At 35.9% G+C, this 26,094-nt stretch overlaps 1 protein-coding gene across 2 annotated transcripts in view; it reads left to right on the top strand.

Moving 5' to 3' along the window:
- The first annotated feature begins 3,602 nt into the window (after positions 1-3,602).
- Positions 3,603-26,094, top strand: part of LOC124358040 (probable protein phosphatase 2C T23F11.1) — a 29,266-nt gene continuing 6,774 nt past the window's right edge. The window contains exons 1-5 of one of the 2 annotated variants that reach the window (XM_046810315.1): positions 3,603-3,758; positions 8,680-8,874; positions 13,038-13,138; positions 14,228-14,335; positions 14,703-14,928. In XM_046810315.1, coding sequence (XP_046666271.1) covers positions 8,688-8,874; positions 13,038-13,138; positions 14,228-14,335; positions 14,703-14,928 — 622 coding nt within the window. In that variant the 5' untranslated portion in view covers positions 3,603-3,758; positions 8,680-8,687. Of the gene's footprint in view, positions 3,759-6,049; positions 6,311-8,679; positions 8,875-13,037; positions 13,139-14,227; positions 14,336-14,702; positions 14,929-26,094 lie in introns of those variants that run through there. The other variant, XM_046810314.1, reaches the window with a different exon arrangement.

Genomic DNA, 26,094 nt, shown 5'->3' with positions numbered 1-26,094 from the left:
GTGTTTTGCCGACAAATCCACTGAACTTGGGAAAACCAGTTGTAAGGAAGTGTAATTAAATAAATAAATATCTGTTTTACACTGTGGATCTGTGGAAGTTCGATTGTGAATAGGCCAATACTATTTAAAATTAAAATAGGGCGTTGACAGCAGCATTCCGGAAACTACGCCGATCTACCTGTAGGTAATCTTTAAGAATTCCATTATCGTTCCTTTCCGTTCATTCATATTTTGAATCGCTTAACATTTGTGTGAAAACACTTTGATTTTTCTCATGTAACAAACACCCCAATTCAATACAAACTTCGACATTCCAACAACGTCAAGGTTCCTAAGCATTGCACAACTATCTTTGGTCGCCATCTCCTTATAAGAACGATAAGCTTTATAATGAATTGACTTAAGCCTGACTCTCTCAAAGCCGAATGTCAGCCCTACAGAGTTTAGAAATGTTTGAACCTTACTATTATGGCCACCTTAAATTTAGTTCGTAATGAATATTTTTAAATACCATAGTTGAAAATACAGTTATAAGTTATAGTTATTGCGTTGTAATAACAAATCTATGGACGCTATAGTACAGGGAAGTGTCAAATGAAAGTATCACCTCAATTTTTTCATGTACCGGTAACTATTATTGTAGATATTAAATAGTTCTAAAGAACCAAACAGTCTGAAGTAGCTACTGGCAGCTTTCAACATCACAGGACCCTGGAATTAGTGTTACATCTAGGTAACCTAATTTATCTATTAGTTACCAGTAACATATTTTTATGGCCTTGTGAAATTAACAGTGGAGTAGCTACTTGAGTATGTTTCGTTCTTAAGAACTATTTTAAGATCTACTGTGATAGTTATATAAACGAAATAGAGCCAGATGTATTAGCCTATTAGCTACGGTACCAGTAACGTACTTTTAGGGCCTTATGAAGTAAGCAGCGGTCAGGAGCTTCTTCAGACCGTTTGGTTCTTAAGAACTTTTAAGATCTATTTGGTAGTTAGGTAAGAGAAATCAGTCGGTAGATTTATTTATCTATTACCTATCATGAACATAAATTCTACGAACATAAGCTACGACTTTATGCTGTTGGGAGTGGTTTACAATGAGCTCCTCGTGGGACACCTAAGTGGGCTGATCATAACTTAATAACCTCGCAGAGAAAGAGTGGGGGCAGAGCCAGGCAGTACTGACAAATACCGAACATGCGGCTGATCAACGATCTCAGTTCGGAACGGTTCTGATTTCTATTATCTATTTGAATTAAAGAATCGTTTTATATCCGATCGTATCTGAACATAATAAACACGAAATTAAACTATGAGCATAATTGGACAACGAATATAATTTCAGTTTAACACAAGTTAAAATTTGCCCAGAATGTTTTTACCAATGCGGATATTACAACCCCAATACCCCTCTATTTGGATTAAATTTAAGATAATTTTGTTAGTAATTTTTATAGATTCCAATTTTGTCTAAAAATTATTAGTTTCATTTCATCATGTACTAAAATCAACTATTCCACAAACATTATATACGTTTCTCTCTGCAAAAATGTTGCCGCTCCCTGAAATTTGTTGATCTGGGCTATAGCCATTTAAGCCCATATGTCCATCCAGCTCTGTGCCTAAACAACAAAATAAACCAGATAAATTAAAATGTGGTTCTCGTTATTGTAGCTCTAATGGTTAGTCTGTGGCTATTTCAAACTCTGGTGTGTGTGTGTGTGTATATATATATATATATATATATATATATATATATATATATATATATATATATATATATATATATATATATACGTTTTAATCTGAGCAATTTCATCATTACAGTACCCATTACAAAATAAATTTCTCCAACTTACTTTTGGAAGTTATTGGCCGTAGATTTCACATTAAATTTGTTGAGAAAACTTCACAATATATAGTTTAATAATCAGATCACTTAACAAAAAAACTATTCTAAAATGTAATGAAACAGAAAACGCTTCAAACTTAAATGGGAGACAAATTCACAATTTGAAGAGACGCTAGAAACTCCACTGCTACTGTCCGATGAGACATCCTGCAAATTACTAATTGAGTGTTAGTTCTGAGCTAATTATTATGATGTTGGAGGAAAGACTAGTCTATTTTGGGGTGAAACAGAAGTTTCAGCCTGACTAGTTGATAAGTCAAGGCTAGCGCTTCTACTCCAGTTGCAGAGTTGCAGTATTGGTTGACTCATAACTCCGTTCTTGGCATGTTCTTTGATGTCTTATCGTATTTTCTTTTAAGAACAGTGATATTTGAAACACTTTGTTAAGTATTAATAATTTGTTAATCTAAAATTATTACGATCAAGTTTTAACTTATAGCAATAGATTTCTCTGTCTGTTTGTAGGATATATCGAAAATGAAAAAATAAGCTATAGACTTGAAATTGTGCATGTAACTTCAACCAAGCCTGATAGTGTCATGTGTCGTTTGGAGTACACAATTATTATAATGCTTACCTGGTCTATAATACATGGCAATTATCGAATAATTTCTAACTTATAGTGTTGTAAACTACAAGTTACATTTATTTGATTAAGGCAGATGGAAAATGTAATGAACCAAATATGTTACAGAACAATTGTATTGGTTTACCTTTTAAAATACAAAAGTCTCAATTTAATGGTTCTTTTTTTTGAGTCCCTAAAGATTATTATTTAACTACTATGCTAAGAACACAAATCTCGAATATTTTGAAAGTTTAAACGTTTTTCAAGCGTGGATGATTACAATCCAAGATGAGTAAATTAATAAGCAAATTTAAAAAAGTACAATTAGCTTGAGAATTCACTTGTAAACAAACGAATTTCTAAATTTTGCAAGTAGGGCTTTTTTAACCTCCCGGATGTTTAATCCGTCCTCGAATTTTTTCTAGCTACGCTATTGTATGTAACAAGGTTACTTTGTTACATTAGACTTCCTTACGTCTTGTTGGGTCTATCGATACTTCGCTGTAGTGGTTTATTTGTATGTATAATTGCCTGTTATTAATTACGTTGTAAAATCAAGGCCTAATGATATCAGTTTAATTGTGCTGCATCTTGCAACATCCACCTTTGAAAATGTAATTAAAATATATGTATGCTGCACCAAACTACTGAAAGGTGTTTAACTTAGAGTATAAGCTAAAAAAATAGTGGAACATTTGAATAGGTTTGCCAGGTACTGAACAAAATTAAATCCAGAAGAGTATGGAGCGAGAACGCGTGAGACTGCTCATTCCACTATTTCATTACACGGGCTATCTGTAGTTGGAAGGAGGGGCCTTTCCACTCTTTCTCTCCCAGGTTTTGATCAGCCCAAGCAGGTGGCCCACGAGGAGCTCGTGTGGTTTACATAACGGTTTTGTTTTATACTGAGGTATAACATTGATCAGCAAGTCAGCATTTTAGACACGTTCATTGTACAGTTGAATACGGTTTTTAATAAATAATTTTGAGTTATAAGTTTTACAGTATGGATCTTAAGAGATTAAAATAACAACATTTTTATAAATGGCGGGTAAGAATAATAGAGTTGTTATCAGGCCGTGGGTATTTTTACAGACGTCGTCTGGCGACACTGCTCTGGACTTTCCTTAATCATTTCGCTTTTAGTTTTGGCTTGCTTTGCTTAGTTTTACTATAACCTCAATGGTGTATTGTATTTTATCAAAATTATAGATTTGTGTCGCGATTGAGTTTTATTTTCTTGATGCAAATTGTCTGCTTGACTTGAAGCAGGTAAGAAATCACTAGTATTATTGTAATAGTAACTATTTTATCACAATTACGTTAGTAAATTATCATGTCCTTAAGGAAAATAAGTCAACTTGTAAGTTCCTTACTTGTATTATACTTAGTATGTCAAGGCTATTATTAGCATAATCCCTGTACTTGATTCCATTAAAATTTTAGGATCAGTTAAAATGTTTGCTTAATTGATTACACAATAAATACATGTTTATGCTAGCTTTTAGATTTTAAGAGTAAATAAATTTTGCATGTAAGGAATGACTGTGTTCCACATGTCAGACACTTATAGAACAGCTCAAGAGCATTTTAAGGGTAAATAAATAATTCAAATTTAAAATAATAATAATGCAACTCAATACAATGGAGTCACCATATTTTCTAAAATATTCAGCTTCCCTAAATCTGCTATTTAGTGGAGCCTATCAGAAATGTTAACCATCAGGCTTTGGCTTGGCTCTATAATAAAATATCACTTAACTAAGGCATATTTACCATTGATGTGCCTAAATTCTGTATTTATTTAAACATTGGTTCTTTTGAAAAAAAATAAGTATTTGCTTATTTCTATGTATTTAATTAATTAATTGCACACACATAACAGCCTTTTTTCACCAACAGTAGCCTACACCCAGAATAAAATAAATTACACTCATTTAGAATTTGTAAAAGGTTACTAGACCCACTTTGTAACTTTTATGATTATGATCTAGTTTACATTAATTATGTTAGCTGCAGTCGTGTTTTCTCTGTGCTCTTGATCTTTTTTGCCAATACACATCTTATTTGTGCATTTTGTGGCTGTAGTATGATAAGCATCCAACACTTGAATGATCAAATCGAATATCGATTAGTAGAATGATTTGAATGATGTCAGACATGTTTATTATCTGTAAAGTAATAATTAAAAGTACTACAACGCTCAAACTTGGTATATATAAAGTTGTGTTATTTTATATAATCTAAAATGAATATAGCTATTCATTTTACATTTAAAAATATAGTTTTACTATACAGTCTTAAAAGTCTATAACGTAATCTAGTTTGACATTTGTGTTCCAAATGAATTCAAACGAAGTTTAACCATGTTTATGGTATTTGATTAATGGCCGCTAGAGACTGGAAATACTTTTGTTTGTCAATAACCTATTACAAAATAACGTGATGAGATATTACGTTCCAGTAAACTGTTAGCATACACAAATTTAACTAACTCACTACAATATAACATGTAGACTGATAAACTAATAAAATTATGAACTGGTTAATTTAGATTTTCACTATTCAGCACAATTATTGGTTACTACTCAGTCCTTATGTACTATTTATGTTATTAGCCTATACGTACGTAGGTGGTGTTATAAATACAGTATAAAAAATAAAAGATAACCTTTACAAGTGCTAAGATGATCTGAGCTTGAATTTGATACTACTCGAAAGGATACTTTTTTTTGGCAGAAGTGCAGGGTGGCGCCGAGCCACCGAGCGCGCAATAATGGCTGGGGGCATTTCGGATCAGTACTTTCCTGAACTTAGATCACGTCCTAGATCATCCAACGTGATCTGATGCCAGAGAAGATCCCCCTCGGCGTCACCCCGCACTTCTGGCGATAAAGAAAACCCTTCCTCAAGAGAGTACCCAAATTCAAACTGAGATCACCTGAGTGCTTGTAAACATTATCTTTAACTTTGGTATTACTAGTAACATATTTAAAATAGCCTAATCTAAACCTACTTATATCGTATAATAACATTTCATAGTGTAATATTTCCATTCCTAGCCTCATGAAATGGCCTCAGCTGTTACTCGTTACAGAGTAACCTAAAACCAGAAAGTTGTTATGAGAATACCAAATTATTCAGTCCAGCTATTACTGAAATAACAATATGCCAGTAATAGGTTACCACCAAATAACCTGTTACTGATATTAATACTGGCCATCTGTAATGGCCGCTAGTACAATTTTGTGAAAAGCTACTCCAAAAACCGAGCCTTTATGTTTATATTTTTCTTACATAAAACTATTGAGGTATTTATTACTATTATATTCATTTCTAGTTGAATAAACTTAGTTTCGTTAAATTTAATATTAGGTTGTTATATTATTTTATATGATTAAAAAAAGATTTTTTTAATGATAAATTGTGATAACATTTTTAACCAACATGCTAATTAATTACAAAAATGTCAAAAACAGTAATTTTTAGACTGACCTTGCCTGTCAATTAGTATGTTTTATTAAACAGCTGATTCCAACACTGTGCAATGAAAATAAAATACAATAGTATAAAATCTCCTTCACACAATCATACAAAAACAGGATTTTATGAGTTATTTCATAAAAACACTGAGGAAAGTATAACATGTATGGTATTTTTAAATGAGTAAAAAATCTACTTTACTTTAAGTAAGTAAAAAACAGGTCTTTGCATTAAAAAATTTTACTCAAACCCTACATCTCCTGCTTGCTGGTCTTGAAAAATGTTTCGTTACAATATTTTAAAACTACAAGAAATTCCAAGAAAAACAAGTTTTAATATAGGTATGTACTTATATGACAGTTTGAAAATGTTGACAAAAAAGTGTTTCTTTGAGCGCAGCGAGTGAACAACGCAACCAATAATCAACTTGTCCACATTAATCTGTTGGTTCTCATATTAAGCACAACTTTGTCCATTTAATCTTTGCTGTATCTTGTATACTATCTAAGATCTCTCCAATGTGTACTATCCATGGATTCATAATACTCCATAATAATATTCTCTCATAATATTCCATGGATCTATAGTACTAAATATGGATTGTATACTATACAAGATCTCTTCAATGTGTATAAAATTTAGAACACACTATGTATATAAAATTCTTTACTATGATTTTCAACTCTGGCACAGAAAATAGCTAACTATGATTTTGTGAATTTTACGGATTATTTTTGTCTAGCTGCTGACAGTTGGTACTAACTGTTAGTATAAATATTAATTTTATATTTAGTGTAATATGCCACCCAGTACATTGTTTTATTTATCGTACAGATTACATTTGTAGGTTAGGTTTCAATGTCTGTTGTCCGCTATTTTTACTTTTCTCTCGCTTCGGTGGGTAGTGGGAACTGGCTATGAAGTATGGTGAGGGAAGTGAGAGGAAATGTGACAGATCTCCTTGGTGGAATCCACATGCAGTTTCACACCGGTATGACAACCAAAGTCTATTTAAGTATGTATTGCATCAAAGGTACCGTTTTTTGATCTAAAGTCAAATTGTGACACTCAAAAAGCAATTACGAGGGTCTTCCAGAAAGTAAAGAACGTTTTGTTATAAGTCAATAAAAACAAAAGATAAGAGCATGAAAATTTATTTATAAATACTTATAACCTTACTCTATTTTTCTACAAAATCGCCGGAACTGTCAAGGCACTTGTTGTAGCGTGGCACCAGTTTTTCTATACCGACGTTATACTGTTCTGCCGCCAAGGAATGAAGCCACGTTTTTACTCCTTCTTTGAGGTCTTCGTCACCCAAAAAGTTTTTTCCGCCTAAAAACACTTTCAACTTTGGAAACAAGTGATAGTCACTCGGAGCCAGATCTGGACTATACGGAGGGTGTCCGAAGATTTGCCATTTGAAAGAATTGAGTTCTGCTTTGGTTCGTGCACTGCAATGAGGCCGAGCATTGTCGTGGATCAGCACCACTTTCGACGACAGCATTCCGCGTCGTTTGTTCTGAATAGCGCGGCGAAGCCGATGCAAGGTCTCGATGTAGGCCTCTGAGTTGATTGTTTCGCCTCTCGGCATGAACTCCACATGGATTAGGCCTTTTCGGTCCCAAAAAACTGTTGCCATCAATTTCCTGGTGTTCAAATTTGGTTTTTCTTTCCTGTTTTTTGTTGGTGAATTCGAGTGATGCCATTCCATTGACTGGAGCTTTGTTTCCGGGGTTCGATAGGAAACCCAAGTTTCGTCACTCGTTACGATGCGGTCAAGAAACGCATCACCTTCTTCGTCATACTGAGTCAAAAACTCAAGAGCTGCTCCCATCCGTTTAGTCTTGTGGACATCAGTAAGAATCTTAGGCACCCAACGAGCACACATTTTCTGATAACCAAGACGTTCAGTCACTATTTCGTGCAAAAGCGACCTTGAAATTTGTGGAAAAAATTCCACTAGACCACTCAAAGTGAAACGACGGTTTTGTTGAATTTTTCCATCAACTTTCGCTGCCAACTTGTCAGTAACGAGTGACGGCCTTCCACTTCGTTCCTCGTCGTGCACATTAGTTCGACCTTCCTTAAATTGAATGCACCATTTTCTCACTGATGACTCGTTCATCGCATTGTCACCGTAAACTGCCTTAATTTGCCTATAAATTTCAATAGGTCGAACATTCTGTGCATTCAGAAACCGTATCACACTACGCAGTTCACACTTGGCGGGATTTTCAATTAACGCCGCCATTTTAAACTTTCACAGGAGACGCAAACGTGACCTCACGGTACCGCTACTCAGCTCACACTGAGGCAGAAGGTGTGGCTAACGAACAAGCTATCTACCGCGGTGGTGGGGGAACTGCGCCGCCCGTGATGCGCAATCGTTCTTTACTTTCTGGAAGACCCTCGTAGTTTCCAAAAAAATTGATCATTAAGCTGTTCAAGAACTTAATTATCATCTGTACATATGACCTGTGAACACTACATCAGCTTGACGTCATAAATAAGTTTAATTTTCTTCTCTTTTTTTGTATTCCGAAGTCTCCAACTACCTTTAAAAATTGCGCTTAAAGCAACCAAAATTGTTGTTATGCATGTCAGTCTACTTGAGGCGTCGTACTGTGAGAATGTCCTCTACTAGGTGGGCTCCAGCCAGCACAGTGTTGGGAAGTCTAGTTGTTTTCATTTTAATTTATGATTCCAGACAGAACCATGGGTCAGACATTGTCCGAGCCAGTAACAGCCAAGGAGACATCGTGCTGTGAGAATGCTCTCTACAAGGTGGGCTCCAGTTGTATGCAAGGTTGGCGAATCAACATGGAAGATGCTCACACACACATACTCTCCTTGCCGGATGACCCGACCACTCCCTTCTTCGGAGTCTATGATGGGCACGGTGGTGAGTAGATATTTTACATAGTTTAAACCTGTGAGTCAAATTATTTTAATATGGTTGGATAGTTAGTTTGTTATTAGTGATGTAATATAAGATAAGGAGATGCGGAAAAATCTAGGTCAAAGTTGTTGGATTTTTGAAGGGGGTGCTGAATGAAACCAGTCCAAATTTATAATTTTTTTAAGCATTTAGAAGAATATTTGTCTTTCACCATGTATTGAGATATCAGAATGGTTTTTATATGTCTGAGACGTAATTGGTTTGTATTATTAAAAAACCAACACAAGTTTTACTAACTTCTGCCTTCTAGAGGTTGTCTAGATATTACTGACCAAACTTCACTAAATATCCAACAGGATGGATTATATATTTCCTGTCTAGATTAGTTTTCAACCTATCTATGTCTCTCAGAAATTGTTTTCTCCAAATTGCATCGATATATTAAGTTTATACATGACAGTTATTTTATTCATGGTTTTAATCAATCTTATAAAAATATTTTTCAATACATAATGGATGCAATGTAGAAATATTAAATCTTAATTTAATAACCAATAAACCATAATTGTATAAAAATGGATTGTATTCATAAAATACGGCTTCTTTAATACAAACATTTCTAGCATATAGATGAATATGTACATTCAACATAAACATGTCAAATCATAGCAGAGCTTTGCAATTTTACCACAAAATTTATTTTCTTGTAAAAATATTAAAAATAATTTAGAAACAGATTATAGAAACTTCTTTGTATTACTACTTATAAGCTTCAACATTCCTTTTTAAAGTTTATTGACAATTGATGATTAGACAGATTCTACTTTTTATAAGCCTAGGTACTCAAGTGGTTTTAATTTGATTTTAAAGTACGAAGCATGTTTTTAAAGTAAATATGATTTGGAATTGAAAGATTCTAGTTCACTTTCAGTAACTAGAGTGATATCGAGTGATGAGTGCAAGTCGCAGGTGTAAATGCAAAGTTTACATTTTAAAGTTATAGTGTTTGTTTAGGAAGTTATACATTTTTAAGTAATACAATGGTTTTAGAGGAATATAAAACCAGTTTACATTCATAAAACTTTTTAAACAAAATAGTATTAAAATAAGAACAGTAGACTGAATTAGAGCTTGACTAGAGTGGTCTTTCTGTTGCGGATATGCAATATTAAACAGGTTTATGTCATTTCCTACATTCGTAACTGTTCAGTAAGGTTGATTATTGTAGAATCATCAGTTGACAATAAATTGACAACTCCAGCCAGTCTGATAGCAAACATGAGGAAGACTAAACAGTTATCAGTTTACAATTATTAACCTTGAGTGCCATAAAACAGAATTGAATTTGCTAGTTTTCCAGTACTTAAAAAACGTAACTAGACTTAACTCAAGGTAGTTGCAATATAAACTAAAATATACTTGATAGTAAACAAAACGGTTTGTCTGTTGATCAGAAAAAACAACAATGCCAAAGTAAAAACTCTATACGTGTTTAAATTGTAATAACAAAAATGGACAAACACAACCTTCTATTTCATACAATGATTGAAAACAATATTTTCATCTGATAAATTGCATCAATGTCAATAATGATTTACTTGCAAAAATTAAAAAAAAAAGAAGGGAGTTGCTATTTTACTACTAGTAGTGCATCCCGTAATACATTATTATCAGGTAGTAGAGTAATCCAAGCTGTGGATCTGAGGGAGAAGTAGAGTTGGATTTAAATCAATAAAATAAAATGTTAAAAGAACAAGTATCATCTGATTTGATATTGTGTCAAACAAATGAAGTAAATGAACAGCTCAGAACTGAGAATAATAATCTCAGAGGAGAAATAGCTTCACTGAGTAAAACTGTTCTTGAGAAAAGGGGGGAAAACTTACTGCTATGTAACAAACTACATGATAATAAAGAAAAATTGAAAACTGAATATGATTTTGCAGTTGTTAAGAGGAATGTCAAGGCAGAGCTTTCCAATCCCAGAGTTGAGGACTGCTGATCATCTTAGCATCACTCTGAGCAATAAATATGTTTGAACGCATGAAAGTTTTCAAAATATATTACAGACTCAACACTAGTGAGATGTGTGTTAAACCCTTTTACTATACAATTAAATAAAAAAATCATCACTAAAATAAAATACATTAAACTTGAACTCTGGAAAAATAAGATCCACTGTTCGCAAACCCTCGGAATGCTCACTTGAGGAGAAGTGTCAAATAAAAATCTATGGTGAGAGTCACTGTAAGGGTATACATAACCTTTTTTTTTATTCTCTTAGGACAAGAAGCTTAGAAATTGCACCTAGTCCTATAAGGACCTTAACACTCCTTCCGGATTGAGAGGATATTCTTGATGGGTAAGGATGAGGGTAGGGGCTGCCTCCTATCGAGATCCATGAGGAAAAATTTAGGGCACTAATCTCAAGGCATGTCCTCTCGGAAGAAGGGGAAGCTAGCTCTGAACCAGCCTCTCCAGTCAAAGCAGACAAGGGGTTGGCACACCCTTATGTCTAGACTAGCAAGAACCTTTGACACCTAGAGAATGAATTTCATCAACTCCAACAGTCGTCTCCCGCAGTAGACTAGATCCATCGAATTACCCTTGCACCCCCAAAATCTCAACATTTACGGTTAGTGATGTGCTGCTCCTGATGAGCAGCACATAAGGCAGTCTGTGCTGTCCATAAGGTTGCCCAGATTTAAGTGACACATACATCGGTTTTTGCTGTACCCAGTTTGGGTTTAACTGCAAGGGTAAACCAGCCAGAAGTGATCCCTGGTGGGTAGTCTACATAATTTACATTAATTTCAAAGGAGTCAGATTTATTTGTTTGTACAAGTGCTGGTGCATCCACAAACTATGTCCTTGATAATATTGAAAGTATGGCTGCTGATTTAACAAAAAAAGGACACGGTTTAATCATAAGTGGCACAAATGACATTCGGATAAAACTACACCAGGAAACAACTGACGAAATACACATCTTCCTGGTAAAATAAACAGTTTTGTAAAGCAAAACAAGCATAAAATATTTCATCATTGTACCTATTTTTCCATGATATGACCTTGCTTGGCATGATTGGAAAAATTAAGAAACTAGAAGAATAAACTCTTAAGCTACAAGAGAGTAAATTCTTAAAGGTTATTGACATTAGTAATCTTTGGAGACATAATTTCACATCACAGAGGGAATAAACTCCATTGTAATCACAGAGGGAAGAAGTTCTTAAGCCACTTTGTAAGAAAACTAACATAGAGAAATATGCAGAACTGGGATAGCAACTGAGGACCAGCAGCCAAATTATAAGCCTTTAATATATATAATATATATATATATATATGAAACTACAAATTTTGCATATGGAAATAATAAATCAATTGTGGATGGCAGAAGACACCAATGTAACACAAGAGCTTATAGAATTATTGAGTATAGAATACATCTCTGTAAGAAAAAAGCTAATTTTAAATCAACAATATTTTTGACTGTTTGCCTAAACTTACTTAATTACTGCCGGGGCGTAACAAATCTCAGTCGATTCTTTGCCTCGTCTATGAGCCTCTTCCACGCCCCCTGTCTTCCGCCAGATCCACAGACCCTCCACACCGGGTCACATCTTCGACCACTTGATCGCACCATCTTATCTTTGGCCTACCCAAAGGGCGCCTTCCTGCCGGTACCGCCTGGTAGACCTCTTTTAACCTTGTGCCCTCCTGTCTCCGATGTACATGTCCTAGCCAGCTAATTCTCTTTGCCTTCACCAAAGCCACAATATCAGGATCTTGGTATACATTGCGTAATTCTCTATTTTTTCTTATTCGCCACACCCCTTCATCACATATTGGTCCAAATATTTTTTTTTGTTTTATTAGTTTGCCTAAACTACTTAATTAAAATGGAAACAAATACTGAACAATTTTGGATTTTACTCAAAGAATATTTGTTCAAATCTTCATTTCAGATATAATAACAGCACCAGATTTCAGATTGTGCAAGCAAGTAAGGGGAAGGTGAACTGGAGCTAAATTCAACATTTACATACTAGATGCCCTACACATCTGAACAAGTACATCGTAAAGAGGTCTGAATATTAGGAGGAGGTTAGTGTATTAGATGTCCTACATAGCAAGGAACTAATCAAACTGTTTACTGTTTCCAGGTGCCAAGATAGCCCAGTACGCAGGCAGACATCTGCACAAGTACATCATCAAGAGGCCCGAATATCAGGAGGAGAACAGCATAGTGGATGCATTACAGCAGGTAAGAAAATCTTCATATTGTGTAACATAATGTAGCATTCACAAAAGCAGCAATTGTATTTTGAAAATCTACATTGTAGTCCTTTTTAAAAACATTAATCTAAACATTTGTATAAGATTATTTGGATTAGAGTAATTTTTAACATTTATTGTCTCTTTCTAGCAATCCTAATGCATTTAATACGTTTTATGTTTACGTTACCTCCCAGTTTGTTATCCTTTATATTCTATAATTTAAAGTGTGTTGCAGTGCACCAGTGTATCCTTGGAAACCAGAACGTGATCATTTGTTGCCTTGACGTTGTCTAGACAATTACTTTGATTGTTGTAAACTTTTAGTTTAACAAAGTGGGCTCCGTCATAACCGATTTGAAGGTGTGGTTTTTGATTTTGACTAAGTAAGAGCTTTCCAGTTTTCAAGTCAATCACATCATAGTTAGATTTTAATACAAAAACGTTTCTTTAATTGGTTTGTTTAGTACGTTTGAACTTAAGTTGTGTTGTCTGTAGAACAGAGAACTTGTGCAGCAGGTCACTTTCTCGTAGTATTCACAAGCCTCTTTGCTCTTCCATTGCAGCTTCTGCAAAGAAGTTTGTGGGCAATTAGGTGGTGGAAATGATTTTTTCAGATGAAAGCTGCTCCTGTTCACCAAGTACCATAGAGGTCTGAATGTTAATTAGGTGCCCTACATGAAATTTTTAATTACTGTTTGAAGCTGCCTTTTATTAATTGGTCAAGTGAAACTTTGCTGGTCTTGTGTTGCGAGTAGCTCCTGAATCTGTGGAAGTAAGTATTGCAATCAAATTGTATAAACACTTGAAGAAATTCTCTTAGGCTTCGATTTGCTGTACCGTAAGAGCTTAAGGCTCGTTCGATGTCAATCAGTAGTGGAAATTTTGCGACATTCATTTTTTATCTCAAAAAACTTGAAAAACTTGCACTTTGAGTTCGTAATTTTTGAGAAATAAACAATCAGGCAGTATCTTTTTTTTGTTCAGTTGGCAGGACCACAGCTATCTCTACTATCATCACGTCATGTTCTATCCTAAGATGAAGGATCAGTTTAATAATTTGCTTTAATATGATCAGGGGTTCCTTGCTCTGGATGCTGCGATGCAGGAGGAGGAGACACTCAAGGACGAGCTGGCAGGCACCACAGCTATCTCCATCATCATTAAGAACGAAAAACTGTATTGTGTAAGTGAGCTTCTTATTTTGTGAATGTTTCTTTTAGTTTCTGTACTATATAGCAATGTTGGCAGTGTTAACATTCTACTTAGAGGGTAATTCAATTTCTTATCAGGCCATATATAAGGAAGTCAAAATGTATGTAATCCTTAGGTAGTGGGTCAATCGCCACCCTTTTGAATTGAATTTATAATACTTGGGTAAGAAATTATTTTAGAGTTGATACTATTGTCATTAAAGCTCATTTTTTGTATGCTGCTATTTCCAACTGGATAGTAAAATTACTATTTCTCCAGCATTAACTATTTGTAAACGAAAATATTTGTGACAGCCACGATCAAAGAATCAGCATAGTTATTAATCTGATGTGTTGCAGGCGAATGTGGGTGACTCAAGGGCCATTGCTTGTATCGCTGGACATGTGAATCCTCTCTCTTTTGACCATAAGCCGAGCAACGAGGACGAGGCCAAAAGGATAAATGCGGCTGGAGGTTGGGTAGAGCTGAACCGGGTCAATGGTAACCTTGCTCTCTCCAGGGCTCTCGGTGACTTTGTGTTCAAGAAGAATGAGAAAAAGAGGCCCGAAGAACAGATAGTCTCAGGTAGTTTGTTCTTGTCGCTTTACTTGTACTCTATAAATAAATAAGTAATCTAACTACTGGTGCATGCTGATCGTAAAGGGTAAGTGCAGCTAGAGGTTAGGTCAAGCTGAACAGGGTATCTAATCCTGCAGTTTTCAACGTTATTCTGACAAAACATCGAGAGAATATGTACACACGGAGTTTTGAGAACCATACTTCTGTCAAAAAAAACAACTAAGGTTGATTTTATAACATTCTTTATATTTGTAGCCAACGTAAGATAGTAATTATGATATCTGCATTACTCTTCTGATCAAGCATGAGCATGGTTTATATTAAATAAATATTGCAGTTAAAGGTGAATTTTTAAGTCAAATTTGAATTGTATTATCTGGATAGTAAAGTCTATGTTTAACAGTGATTGCAAAAACAGTTTAAACAAAATTTGTCGTTTCTCTTAAGCTTACTCTATGCTTTAAAACTATAAGTGTAATATATGTTTACAAAGAACAGCTGATTAAAAATTTGAAAAGACGTTAACATATGTTTGCTGCAATGCATTTCTTATGGGTATTTCTGTAACCAGTGGGGCGGAATCCTGAATCGGGAAAGGGATGGGCATAGCTTATAAACCTTCTCCGTGGAAAAATATATATACCTACAAATTTTCATCATGATCGGTCCAATAGTTCACGATTCCATAAAGGACAAACATACAAACATTCATTTTTATATATATAGATTATTGATCAAAACTGCTCAAAGGAATTCTGTAAAAAAAAATGTTGAGAAAAACATTCTTCAAAGAATATTTACATGAGAAAACAAAAATACTTGCCTATTTTTTTAAACCTTTTACTGATGGAAAATAACACTGTTCTTGGAAATTGTAAAAAAGATATCAAATCACGTTTATCAAAAATTTGACATTTGTGACACGTTGTAAATGTCAAAAAATGTTTGTTTACATAGAAACGTCTAAAATATTTATGTTTACTTAGTTACTGTCAAAAATAACAACAATTTTTTGTCGCATTATATATGTTTACAAAGAACAGCTGATTAAAAATTTGAAAAGACTCTTTCACTTAATAACATATGTTTGCTGCAATGCATTTCTTACGGGTATTTCTGTAACCAGTGGGGCGGAATCCTGAATCGGGAAAGGGATAAAAAGTATCCTATAACCTTCTACAGATCAAGACGAACAAATTAAAAAAAAAATTAGGCGAATCCGTCCAGCCGTTTGTGAGTGATGCTGTTACACACGAACAGTTTCATTTTTATATATATAGATATGAAATTGTTTACTATATAAGCCCTATTAACTTTATAAATTACATGTGTGTTATATCAATCAAAGTTTTTACTTTTATTATCTGTTCTTATACAAACCCAATTCTGTTGAACTATTTGTTACATAAAGCATCTAAATACTAGTCAACGTAAATAAATGGTCTGGGTAATAAATATAGATTGTTTTCATTTCTAAAAACAAAATGTATATTTAACTCTTACCTATTATAATTACAAAATGAATTATGATTTTTTTTATTATCCCTAGAATTATTATAATTTGTCGAAAGAATCACGCATTGTAGAGTGCAGACTCGATAGCCTTTGTACCATGAAAGTATCCCTGGAAGTTCAGTTGTAAGTGTGTGTTCACTTGTTGGACACATTGGAGAGAGCACACTAGATAGCCTTTGTACCATGAAATTATCCCTGGAAATTCAGTTGTACCAGTGTATTCACTTGTTTGAGTCATTGCAGGGGGCATGCTGAATAGCCTTTCTATCATAAATGTATCCCTAGAAGTTCAGTTATACCTGTGTATTCACATATTGGACACATTGTATGGGGCATGCTCGATAGCCTTTGTACCATGAAAGTATCCCTGGAAATTCAGTTGTACCTGTGTATTCACATGTTTGACACATTGTAGGGGGCATGCTGGATAGCCTTTGTATCATAAATGTATCCCTGGAAGTTCAGTTGTACCTGTGTTTTCACTTGTTGGACACATTGTAGAGTGTACACTCGTTAGCCTTTGTACCATGAAAGTATCCCTGGAAGTTGTAGGTGTGTGTTCACTTGTTGGATACATTGTAGAGAGCACACTCGATAGCCTTTGTATCATGAAAGTATCCCTGAAAGTTCAGTTGTACCTGTGTGTTCACTTGTTGGAAACATTGTAGGGGGCATGTTCGATAGCCTTTGTACCATGAAAGTATCCCTGGAAGTTCAGTTGTACCTGTGTGTTCACTTGTTGGACACATTGTAAGGGGCATGCTCGATAGCCTTTGTACCATGAAAGTATTCCTGGAAGTTCAGTTGTACCTGTGTGTTCACTTGTTGATCACATTGTAAGGGGCATGCTCGATAGCCTTTGTACCATGAAAGTATCCCTGGAAGTTCAGTTGTACCTGTTTGTTCACTTGTTGGACACATTGTAGAGAGCACACTCGATAGCCTTTGTACCATGAAAGTATCCCTGAAAGTTCAGTTGTACCTGTGTGTTCACTTGTTGGACACATTGTAAGGGGCATGCTCGATAGCCTTTGTATCATAAATGTATCCCTGGAAGTTCAGTTGTACCTGTGTTTTCACTTGTTGGACACATTGTAGAGAGTTCACTCGTTAGCCTTTGTACCATGAAAGTATCCCTGGAAGTTGTAGGTGTGTGTTCACTTGTTGGACACATTGTAGAGAGCACACTCGATAGCCTTTGTATCATGAAAGTTGTAGTGTATTTAGTGTGAGAAGTACTAAGTTGGTAGGTATCCATAGTGATATTTAATGTCTGCACCAGTGATGTTGGCAGTATGTATTGTCAGGGCGATGTAACATACGATGTGGTCTAAAAGAATAAAGAATGCTCATAGGCTGCTCTCCTGTGACGTCACATCACGCCACTACCCTACAACCAACGGTCCAAGCTGGCCAGCCAGCAGTCCACCCGAAGTCCACCACCAGACACCGTCATGTAACTCCGCGTCCCGTCCGTCCTTTACGAGCGGTCCTAGAGCAATGTTACTCTAAATGTGTAGTTTAATTATTCTTCCCCGACCCATAGAGAGTACAGTGTCGACCCGCATACATTACAGTGGCGACGAGGAAAACAACTACAACAGTGGAACGTCGTTTACAGTGGCGACGAGGAAAACAACTGCAACAGTGGAACGTCGCTTACAGTGGCGACGAGGAAAACAACTGCAACAGTGAATTACAGTGATTTAGTGCGGAAGGGCAACAAGCGTAATGAACACGTGCAAATAACGCGAATGTGCAAGGACATTCCGGACATTCCAACGGTCGGGGAGTAGTAAGGTACGCCGATCGATATAAACTATTCTTGGTGTAAGCAGCGCACAAGCTGATTTTAATCGTTGCAATTAATGCCGTTAGACGATTATTTTTACCGGGGACATTTTAAACAGTTATTACGGAGTGTACAAGAAAACAAAATGGCAACTATCGGGTCTATGGGTTATTTTGATAGTGCGGAAGAATCGTGGGCAGTCTTATATAGAGAGATTTGAGTTTTTTATTGATTTGTAATGATATCGATAATTCAAAGAAACTAAGCCACTTTGTTGACAGTTATGGGTGTAAGGACCTATACGTTACTGAAAGACTTAATTACACCAGACAAACCGGTCTGACAAGTCGTACAAGGAAATTGTGGGACACTATAGCGAATCATCTGCATCCCAAGCCTTCTTTTATCACGGAAAGATTTAAATTTAGTAGGCGGAATCAATTGGATCATGAAACGGTTAGCGATTATATTGTGCATTTAAAACAGTTATCTAAGTATTGTGAATTTGGTGATAAATTGCCAGACTACTTAAGGGACAGATTAGTCGCGGGTCTGCGAGACCAACAGATACAGAAAAGACTTCTCGGGGAGGAGAACCTCACTTATGAAAAAGCCGTGCAACTAGCTACTGCAATGGAATTTGCTGAGAAGGGGGCGGCCCAGATGACAACTGCAGGAGGACGTATTCACCGGATGCAGAGCAGCGGGTCGATACCGAAAAAGGACCACAGGCGGCGAGCATCGCAGCGAGACGGTCATCGGACGGCGGGAAGGCGCTGGGAGACATCACCTGCTATTGTTGCGGCAAGCGAGGATCACACACAGCATCGCAATGTCGGTTTCGTGAGTACACGTGTAATCATTGTAAAAAGAAGGGACACCTTGAAAGAGTTTGTAGATCGAAAAATTATGTTAACAAACCTAATGAGAACAAACCAAATGTTTTTACAAATAGGTCTAAGGAGCCTTCAGCTAAAGGGAAACAGTTTTACAGCAATAAAAAGCAATATGTTTATAAAGGTAGGCAGCACTATGTAGAGGAAAGTAAAGAATCAGCAGAGTCCGGTTCAGATAATCACTGGAAACATAAAGACAATGACGATGTGTATGACATTTCCAATCTATTTACGGGTTAAAGAAATAGAAACTAAGATTAATAAAATTGAGCCAATAACGGTTACAGTTATTAGTGGAAAGTAAGGAAATTGTATTTGTGAAGTCGATAGTGGAGCTTGTGTTTCAGTTATGTCAGAAAAAGATTGTAAGACTAAGTTAGGAAATATAAACATGTATCCAACTAGCTTAGTATTAAGTTCATATACACATGAAAAGATCAGGCCTTTAGGTAAGGTTATGGTCAATGTACAACATAAAGGTAAAGAGAAACAATTAGCTTTATACATCGTAGCTAATGGGGCTAATCCCTTGTTAGGGCGTGTGATTGGATGCAAGCATTAGATTTAACAGTTAGAGTGCCTAGTAATGTAAACAATGTACAGTCACTGATCGCGACGAACATGGTGGGGGTTGTGCCAACTGCAGGCGGCAGCGCGGCAGACGCATGCACGCCTGTCAGTGGAAGCCACAACACACCTGTAGAGGCAAACAAACAAACATCTGTCAATCCGTCTGTTGTCAACAACAACAAACAAGTAGAATTACTGTACAATGAGTTTCCAAATGTATTTACGGATAAGTTTGGGATGTTTCAAGGGTGCACCAGTTTAAATTAAAGTTAAAAAGAAAATGTAGTAGTACCAAAATACTTTAAACCTAGGACGTTACCTTTTACACTTAAAGAAAAAGTAGAAGCCGAGCTGACTAGACTAGAAACAAGAGAACGTTATTTCACCAGTAGATACCAGTGAATGGGGGACTCCCATTGTACCAATTATTAAGGCTAATGGGAAAATAAGAATTTGTGGGGATTATAAAATAACTGTAAATCCGTTCTTGGAGGTAGACCGACACCCGTTACCGAAAATTGAAGAAATATTTGCCAGCCTACAAAACGGCAGGAAAAATTCTCTAAAATAGATTTATCTTCAGCTTATCAGCAGCTTAAACTAGATGTAGATAGTCAAACGTATTGTACAATTAGCACACACAAGGGATTGTATGCTTACAATCGCCTATGTTTTGGTATCAGTTTCAGCACCGGGAATATTCCAGAGAATAATAGAACGAACATTACAAGGTATCCCGGGGGTAACTGTATTTTTAGATGACATTCTAGTAACAGGTAAAAACAATGAGGAACACATGCATAGACTTAGACTAGTGTGTCAAAGACTTGAAGACAATGGGTTCACAGTGAGCAAGAACAAATGTAAATTTTTCTGTGACAGTTTAGAATATTTAGGTTTTTGTTATCAGTAAACAAGGGTTGCATACCGCACCTAGTAAGGTTGAAGCAATTGTCAAGGCACCTGAAAACCTCAAAATGTGACACAAGCTTAAAGCCTTCCTTGGTCTTGTTAATTACTATTCACGTTTCATTCCTAGGATATCCACTATTTTAACCCCAATGTATCAGTTGTTAAGAAAGGATACCGATTTTGTATTTAATTTAGCATGTAAGAAGGCACTACAAGAGATTAAGCAAAAGTTAATCTCTGCTGAAGTTTTAGCGCATTATGATCCTGCATTACCACTAGTGGTAGCCAGTGATGCCTAGTCCATATGGCATTGCATCAGTTTTGAGTCAGATTCAATACGACGGTACAGAAAGACCTATATCATTCGCAAGTAGAGTGTTAAATAGCGCTGAGAAAAACTATTCACAAATAGATAAGGAAGCATTAAGCATTGTATTTGGTGTTAAGAAATTTAGTCAATATTTATATGGTACACAGTTTTTGTTTAAAGACTGATCATAAGCCTTTAGTGGCTATTTTTGGACCAAAGAAAGGGTTACTGCTTTCGCAGCAGTAGGTTACAACGATACGCTTTGTTTTTAAGTGGTTTCCAATATGAGATTGTGTATGTTAAGTCCCAAAACCATGGCAATGCCGATGGTTTATCTAGATTACCTGTAAATAGTGAGATTAAAGATGAAATCTCGGATGATGACCTTAATATTAATGTCATAGGTACCTATTTGCAGTGTTTAGCTGAAAAAATGACATACCATTAAGCTATGTAGACATAAAAAGAGAATCAATGGTAGATAGTGAAATCAAAAAGGTAATATCCTATGTAGAATTAGGTTGGCCTATTGTAACTGAAACCAGATCTAAAGCCATTTGAAATTAGACAGTCGGAATTAACCTTGGAGCAAGGAATCCTAATGTGGGGGTACAGGGTGGTAATACCTAAAAGGTTCAGAATAAACATTCTGAACGAATTGCATACTTCACACATAGGTATTGTTCGCATGAAGGCATTAGCGCCGTGCATATGTATGGTGGCCTAATATCGACCGGGACATAGAACAACTAGCTAACAGCTGTGCAGCCTGTTTGGAGGAACGAAGCAAAACCGCCCAAGGCTTTCCTGCATCATTGGAATGTTCCGGAACGAGTTTGGTCTCGAATTCATATTGATTTTTTTGGACCTTTTCAGTCCAAGTTATTTTTGGTGGTAAAAGATGCGTACTCTAAGTGGCCAGAGGTGTTGCCCGTTGCTTCAACGGCAGCTGTTCACACGATTGTGAAATTAAGGGAATTATTTAGTAGGTATGGTATTGTAGACCACATAGTGTCCGACAACGGACCACCTTTTACCAGTCAAGAGTTTAAAGAATTTTTGATGTCAAATGGTATCAAACACACGTTTTCACCACCATACCACCCAGAAACCAATGGTTTGGCAGAAGACGGTCAGTCAGAACTATTAAAAATAAATTGAAAACAGCTCTTCATAATTCCAAGGATTTAGAATTAGCTTTGAGTAACTTCCTGTTCACTTATAGAAATACAGTGCATTCTACTACCAATCTATCGCCAGCTCAATTAATGTTGGGCAGATCGCTAAAGTCTAGGTTAGATTTAATTCGCCCAAATGTTAAAGCAATAATGTCAGATAATCAAGAAAAAACAACGATTGTACTATAGGGGTAGTAAAACTAGACAGTTAAGCTATTGGACAACCAATCATAGCCAGAGATTACAGAGGTAGAAATAAGTGGATACCAGGTGTGGTAGTTTCACGATTTAGGACCAGTCACGTATTTAGTTGAACTGAATACGGGCATGAGGTGGAAAACGACATATCGACCAGTTGGTAGGTTTACAGTGTAGTCCGGAAATGTCTGAGTTGACAACAATGCCTAGACTCCCAGACGCAAGCGTGGCAACAGAGCACACGCAGGAAACGATCGATATACAGTCGCGGGACAGACAGAGCGAGCGCAAGGTCGCCAGTACTTTTAGCAACGACCTTGCCCCCCTCTCCGCAAAAACCATAACAATAACAGAAACGCTCAGGGGCAAAGCCCCAGCCCACGTACAAATGTAAACAATAACAGTTCCAGCGTTTCACCCAAACAAATGACACCTGTTAGACGATACCCACTAAGGGGATCGTAAACCTTTAGTCAAAATGGGACTTGTAAATACAACCCAATTGTGACTTGTATATAATTAATATTGTTTAAGCATTATTATTATCGATTTGTTAATTGTGTTCATTCAATGTGTTATTAATTGCTATATTCTGATTTATTGGTTTTGATTGAAGTGTTTGTGATTTGTGTTAAATGATTATATTGAGTTTGTATTTTGTTCTCTATAATCTATACTTACAAAAATAAAAGAGTATAATGTCAATTTTCTTATTCATTGTAATTGATTTAAAATTGGAGAATTGTAAAAACAAATTGTAATTGATAAATTTCTAAAATTGTAGGGGACTTATGTATTTAAGGGGGAGGATTGTAGTGTATTTAGTGTGAGAAGTACTAAGTTGGTAGGTATCCATAGTGATATTTAATGTCTGCACCAGTGATGTTGGCAGTATGTATTGTCAGGCGATGTAACATATACGATGTGGTCTAAAAGAATAAAGAATGCTCATAGGCTGCTCTCCTGTGACGTCACATCACGCCACTACCCTACAACCAACGGTCCAAGCTGGCCAGCCAGCAGTCCACCCGAAGTCCACCACCAGACACCGTCATGTAACTCCGCGTCCCGTCCGTTCCTTTACGAGCGGTCCTAGAGCAATGTTACTCTAAATGTGTAGTTTAATTATTTCTTCCCGACCCATAGAGAGTACAGTGTCGACCCGCATCCCTGGAAGTTCAGTTGTACCTGTGTTCACTTGTTGGACACATTGTAAGGGGCATGCTCGATAGCCTTTGTACCATGAATGTATCCCTGGAAGTTCAGTTGTACCTGTGTGTTCACTTGTTGGACACATTGTAAGGGGCATGCTCGATAGCCTTTGTATCATGAGAGTATGAAAAATGGGAAATAAACATAATATGTCTTTAATTTGCTTATATCCAGTTTGTTTGTTGATTGCCTGCACAATGGACCAATCCCTAAAAATATACTGTAAGGAGCTGATGTGTGGTGTTATTAGGGTTTAGGGGGAGCGGTCTAGATTCGAGCGAATTCCTCGAACTAGCCACTCCAAAAATATGCTGTTATACTCTTCCCACCCCTCAACCGTAGTGCCTGCCTACCCCAGTCACCTCCTCCGCGCTGTGTTTAGGTGCTTTAGGAGTGTCATTTTAGTTGTTGTTACCAGTATACTTAAACCTAGTGCATTATTTAATCAGTACTCGTAATTTAGAAATTATTATAATTCGTAACTGTAAGTTTAATATATGTACACTACCTATTTAAATATATACTAGTTATTTAAATAAATTTCCTTCAGAAGGTTATACTCTTTTGTATTTGTGTTTATCGATACTTTTTTAATACATGTAGTTTAAATGTATGAAATAAATTGATAATGACAAAAGTACCAAAAATAAAGCAATGGAAAAAATGTTACAATTATATTTGAATAATTGCAAACATTATAGTTACTAATAAATGAAAATAGTCTTATAGACAAAAATAAAACAAAAATCATATGATTAGTGTTACTCTGAAATCGCCTATGCCCTCTGGACTTCCATCCGTAAATATTTGCTTTTTTTCTCAAAATCTAGTGGAAGACCATCAAGGTATTACTTTCAAAGGGATACACAGCTTCAGATTTGATCTCCCAATACTTGATACTTACTTACTTGATACTTGTTATCTGCATTCCTGACCAGGTAGCTGGATCGATAGCGTAAAATTAGCCATGTACAAGACATTTTGTTAATACATATTAAAAGCGTGTAATGATTACCTCTGCTTACACAATTTTTATTTTTGAAGCGTATGGAAGGCCACTAAAGTCACACCATTATTTCAGAAAGATAAAAGTTCACATGTTTGTTATTATAGGCCTGTGGCAGTTTTAATTAAGTACTCTAGCTAAAGTTTTTGAGTATTTGCTTTATTAAGGAATATTCTCCTTCATAAAATCAAGAGCACAGGATTGTAGCAGGTCGCTTTACAGGCTCTAATTTGATGAACTTTTGTGAATATATACATAAAGAAGTGAAAGAGGAACTCAGAGTAATGTAATTTACACAGATTTTTCAAAAGTTTATGATCAAGTTGACCATTACTTATCCTTAAGAAAGTTATACTTGTCTGGATTAAACCAATGATTTTGGCATTTATTTCCACATATTTAATTGAACAGAAACAGTTTGTATATTATCATGGGTACAGGTTGAAAGAATAAGCTGCTCAGTCTGGAGTTCCTCAAGGATCAAATCTTTGGCCTTTGTTGTTTATAATATTTATAAATGACATTGAATTTAATTTAAATGGAAGCAGGAAGGCAATTATTTACATTGATGATTTAGAGTTTTACTGGGATTTACGTTCGGAAGGGGAAGCATGGGCGCTGCAGGGGGCTATCAATGGACTTATGCACTGGTCAGCCTCTAAAAATTTGTTTTTAAATAGAGATAAATGGTTTGTTATGACCTTTTTGAGAACAAAGTCACTTTATGCGTTGTTATCATTTTGATCATTCAGGACTGATCTGAAAAGAAAACATTTCAGACTTAAGTTTAATAATAGATTCCGAGTTACATTTTTAAACATATTTTTTATCTGACAAGAAGAGCTGCTTCGTCTTGGATTTATCATTAAAACCTGGAGACATAAAAAAGTAGAAAGCATAAATTGTTATATTTTGCTCTGGTCAGGTCTCATTGGTAATATGGAATCCTTTTTACGACATACATCCAAATATTATTGAAAGTATTCAAAACATGTTTTTAAGTTACTTGTTGTACAGTACCATCTCTTTCTATACTTATTCAGTTTCATACACACATTTATAACTAATATTTAATGTCAACAATCAAAAATTTAGATTCAACGTTTTATCTATACAGTAGAACCCCTCATATCCGGCCTCGGTTTTACCGCACCTCGGTTTATCCGGCCACTTCCCGGAAGCCAATATCGAAATTTATTTACCACGGCTTGCAGACGCGCAGTTGCACGCACTAGTCTCCCACGATTCTTGCGTTATTTTAGTGTATCTATTTGTTTACATTTTCCTGTGTTGTCCTCAGTTGAGCTAATAGGTTTAACCTGTAAACAGTTCGTTGATTATTTCCAGTGCGGTTAGTACAGTACAGTACAATTGTTTTGTTTCGTCAAGTGCTGTGTACTGTAGGTTGGTTTATCCGGCCGAATCGTTATCCGGCCAGGGGCTCGGTCCCGTGGTGGCCGGATATGAGGGGTTCTACTGTAATGTATTTAAGAAAACTTGCTACTGCCAAAACTGATGATTCTCGAACGCTTCAAAAAATTAGTTTACATGTTTTACAGACGAATTAATTCACTTTTTATTTC

The sequence above is a fragment of the Homalodisca vitripennis genome, chromosome 3 (genome assembly GCF_021130785.1).
Source record: "Homalodisca vitripennis isolate AUS2020 chromosome 3, UT_GWSS_2.1, whole genome shotgun sequence".
NCBI classification, from domain to species: Eukaryota; Metazoa; Arthropoda; class Insecta; order Hemiptera; family Cicadellidae; genus Homalodisca; species Homalodisca vitripennis.
This window is presented reverse-complemented; position numbering and strand designations above follow the sequence as displayed.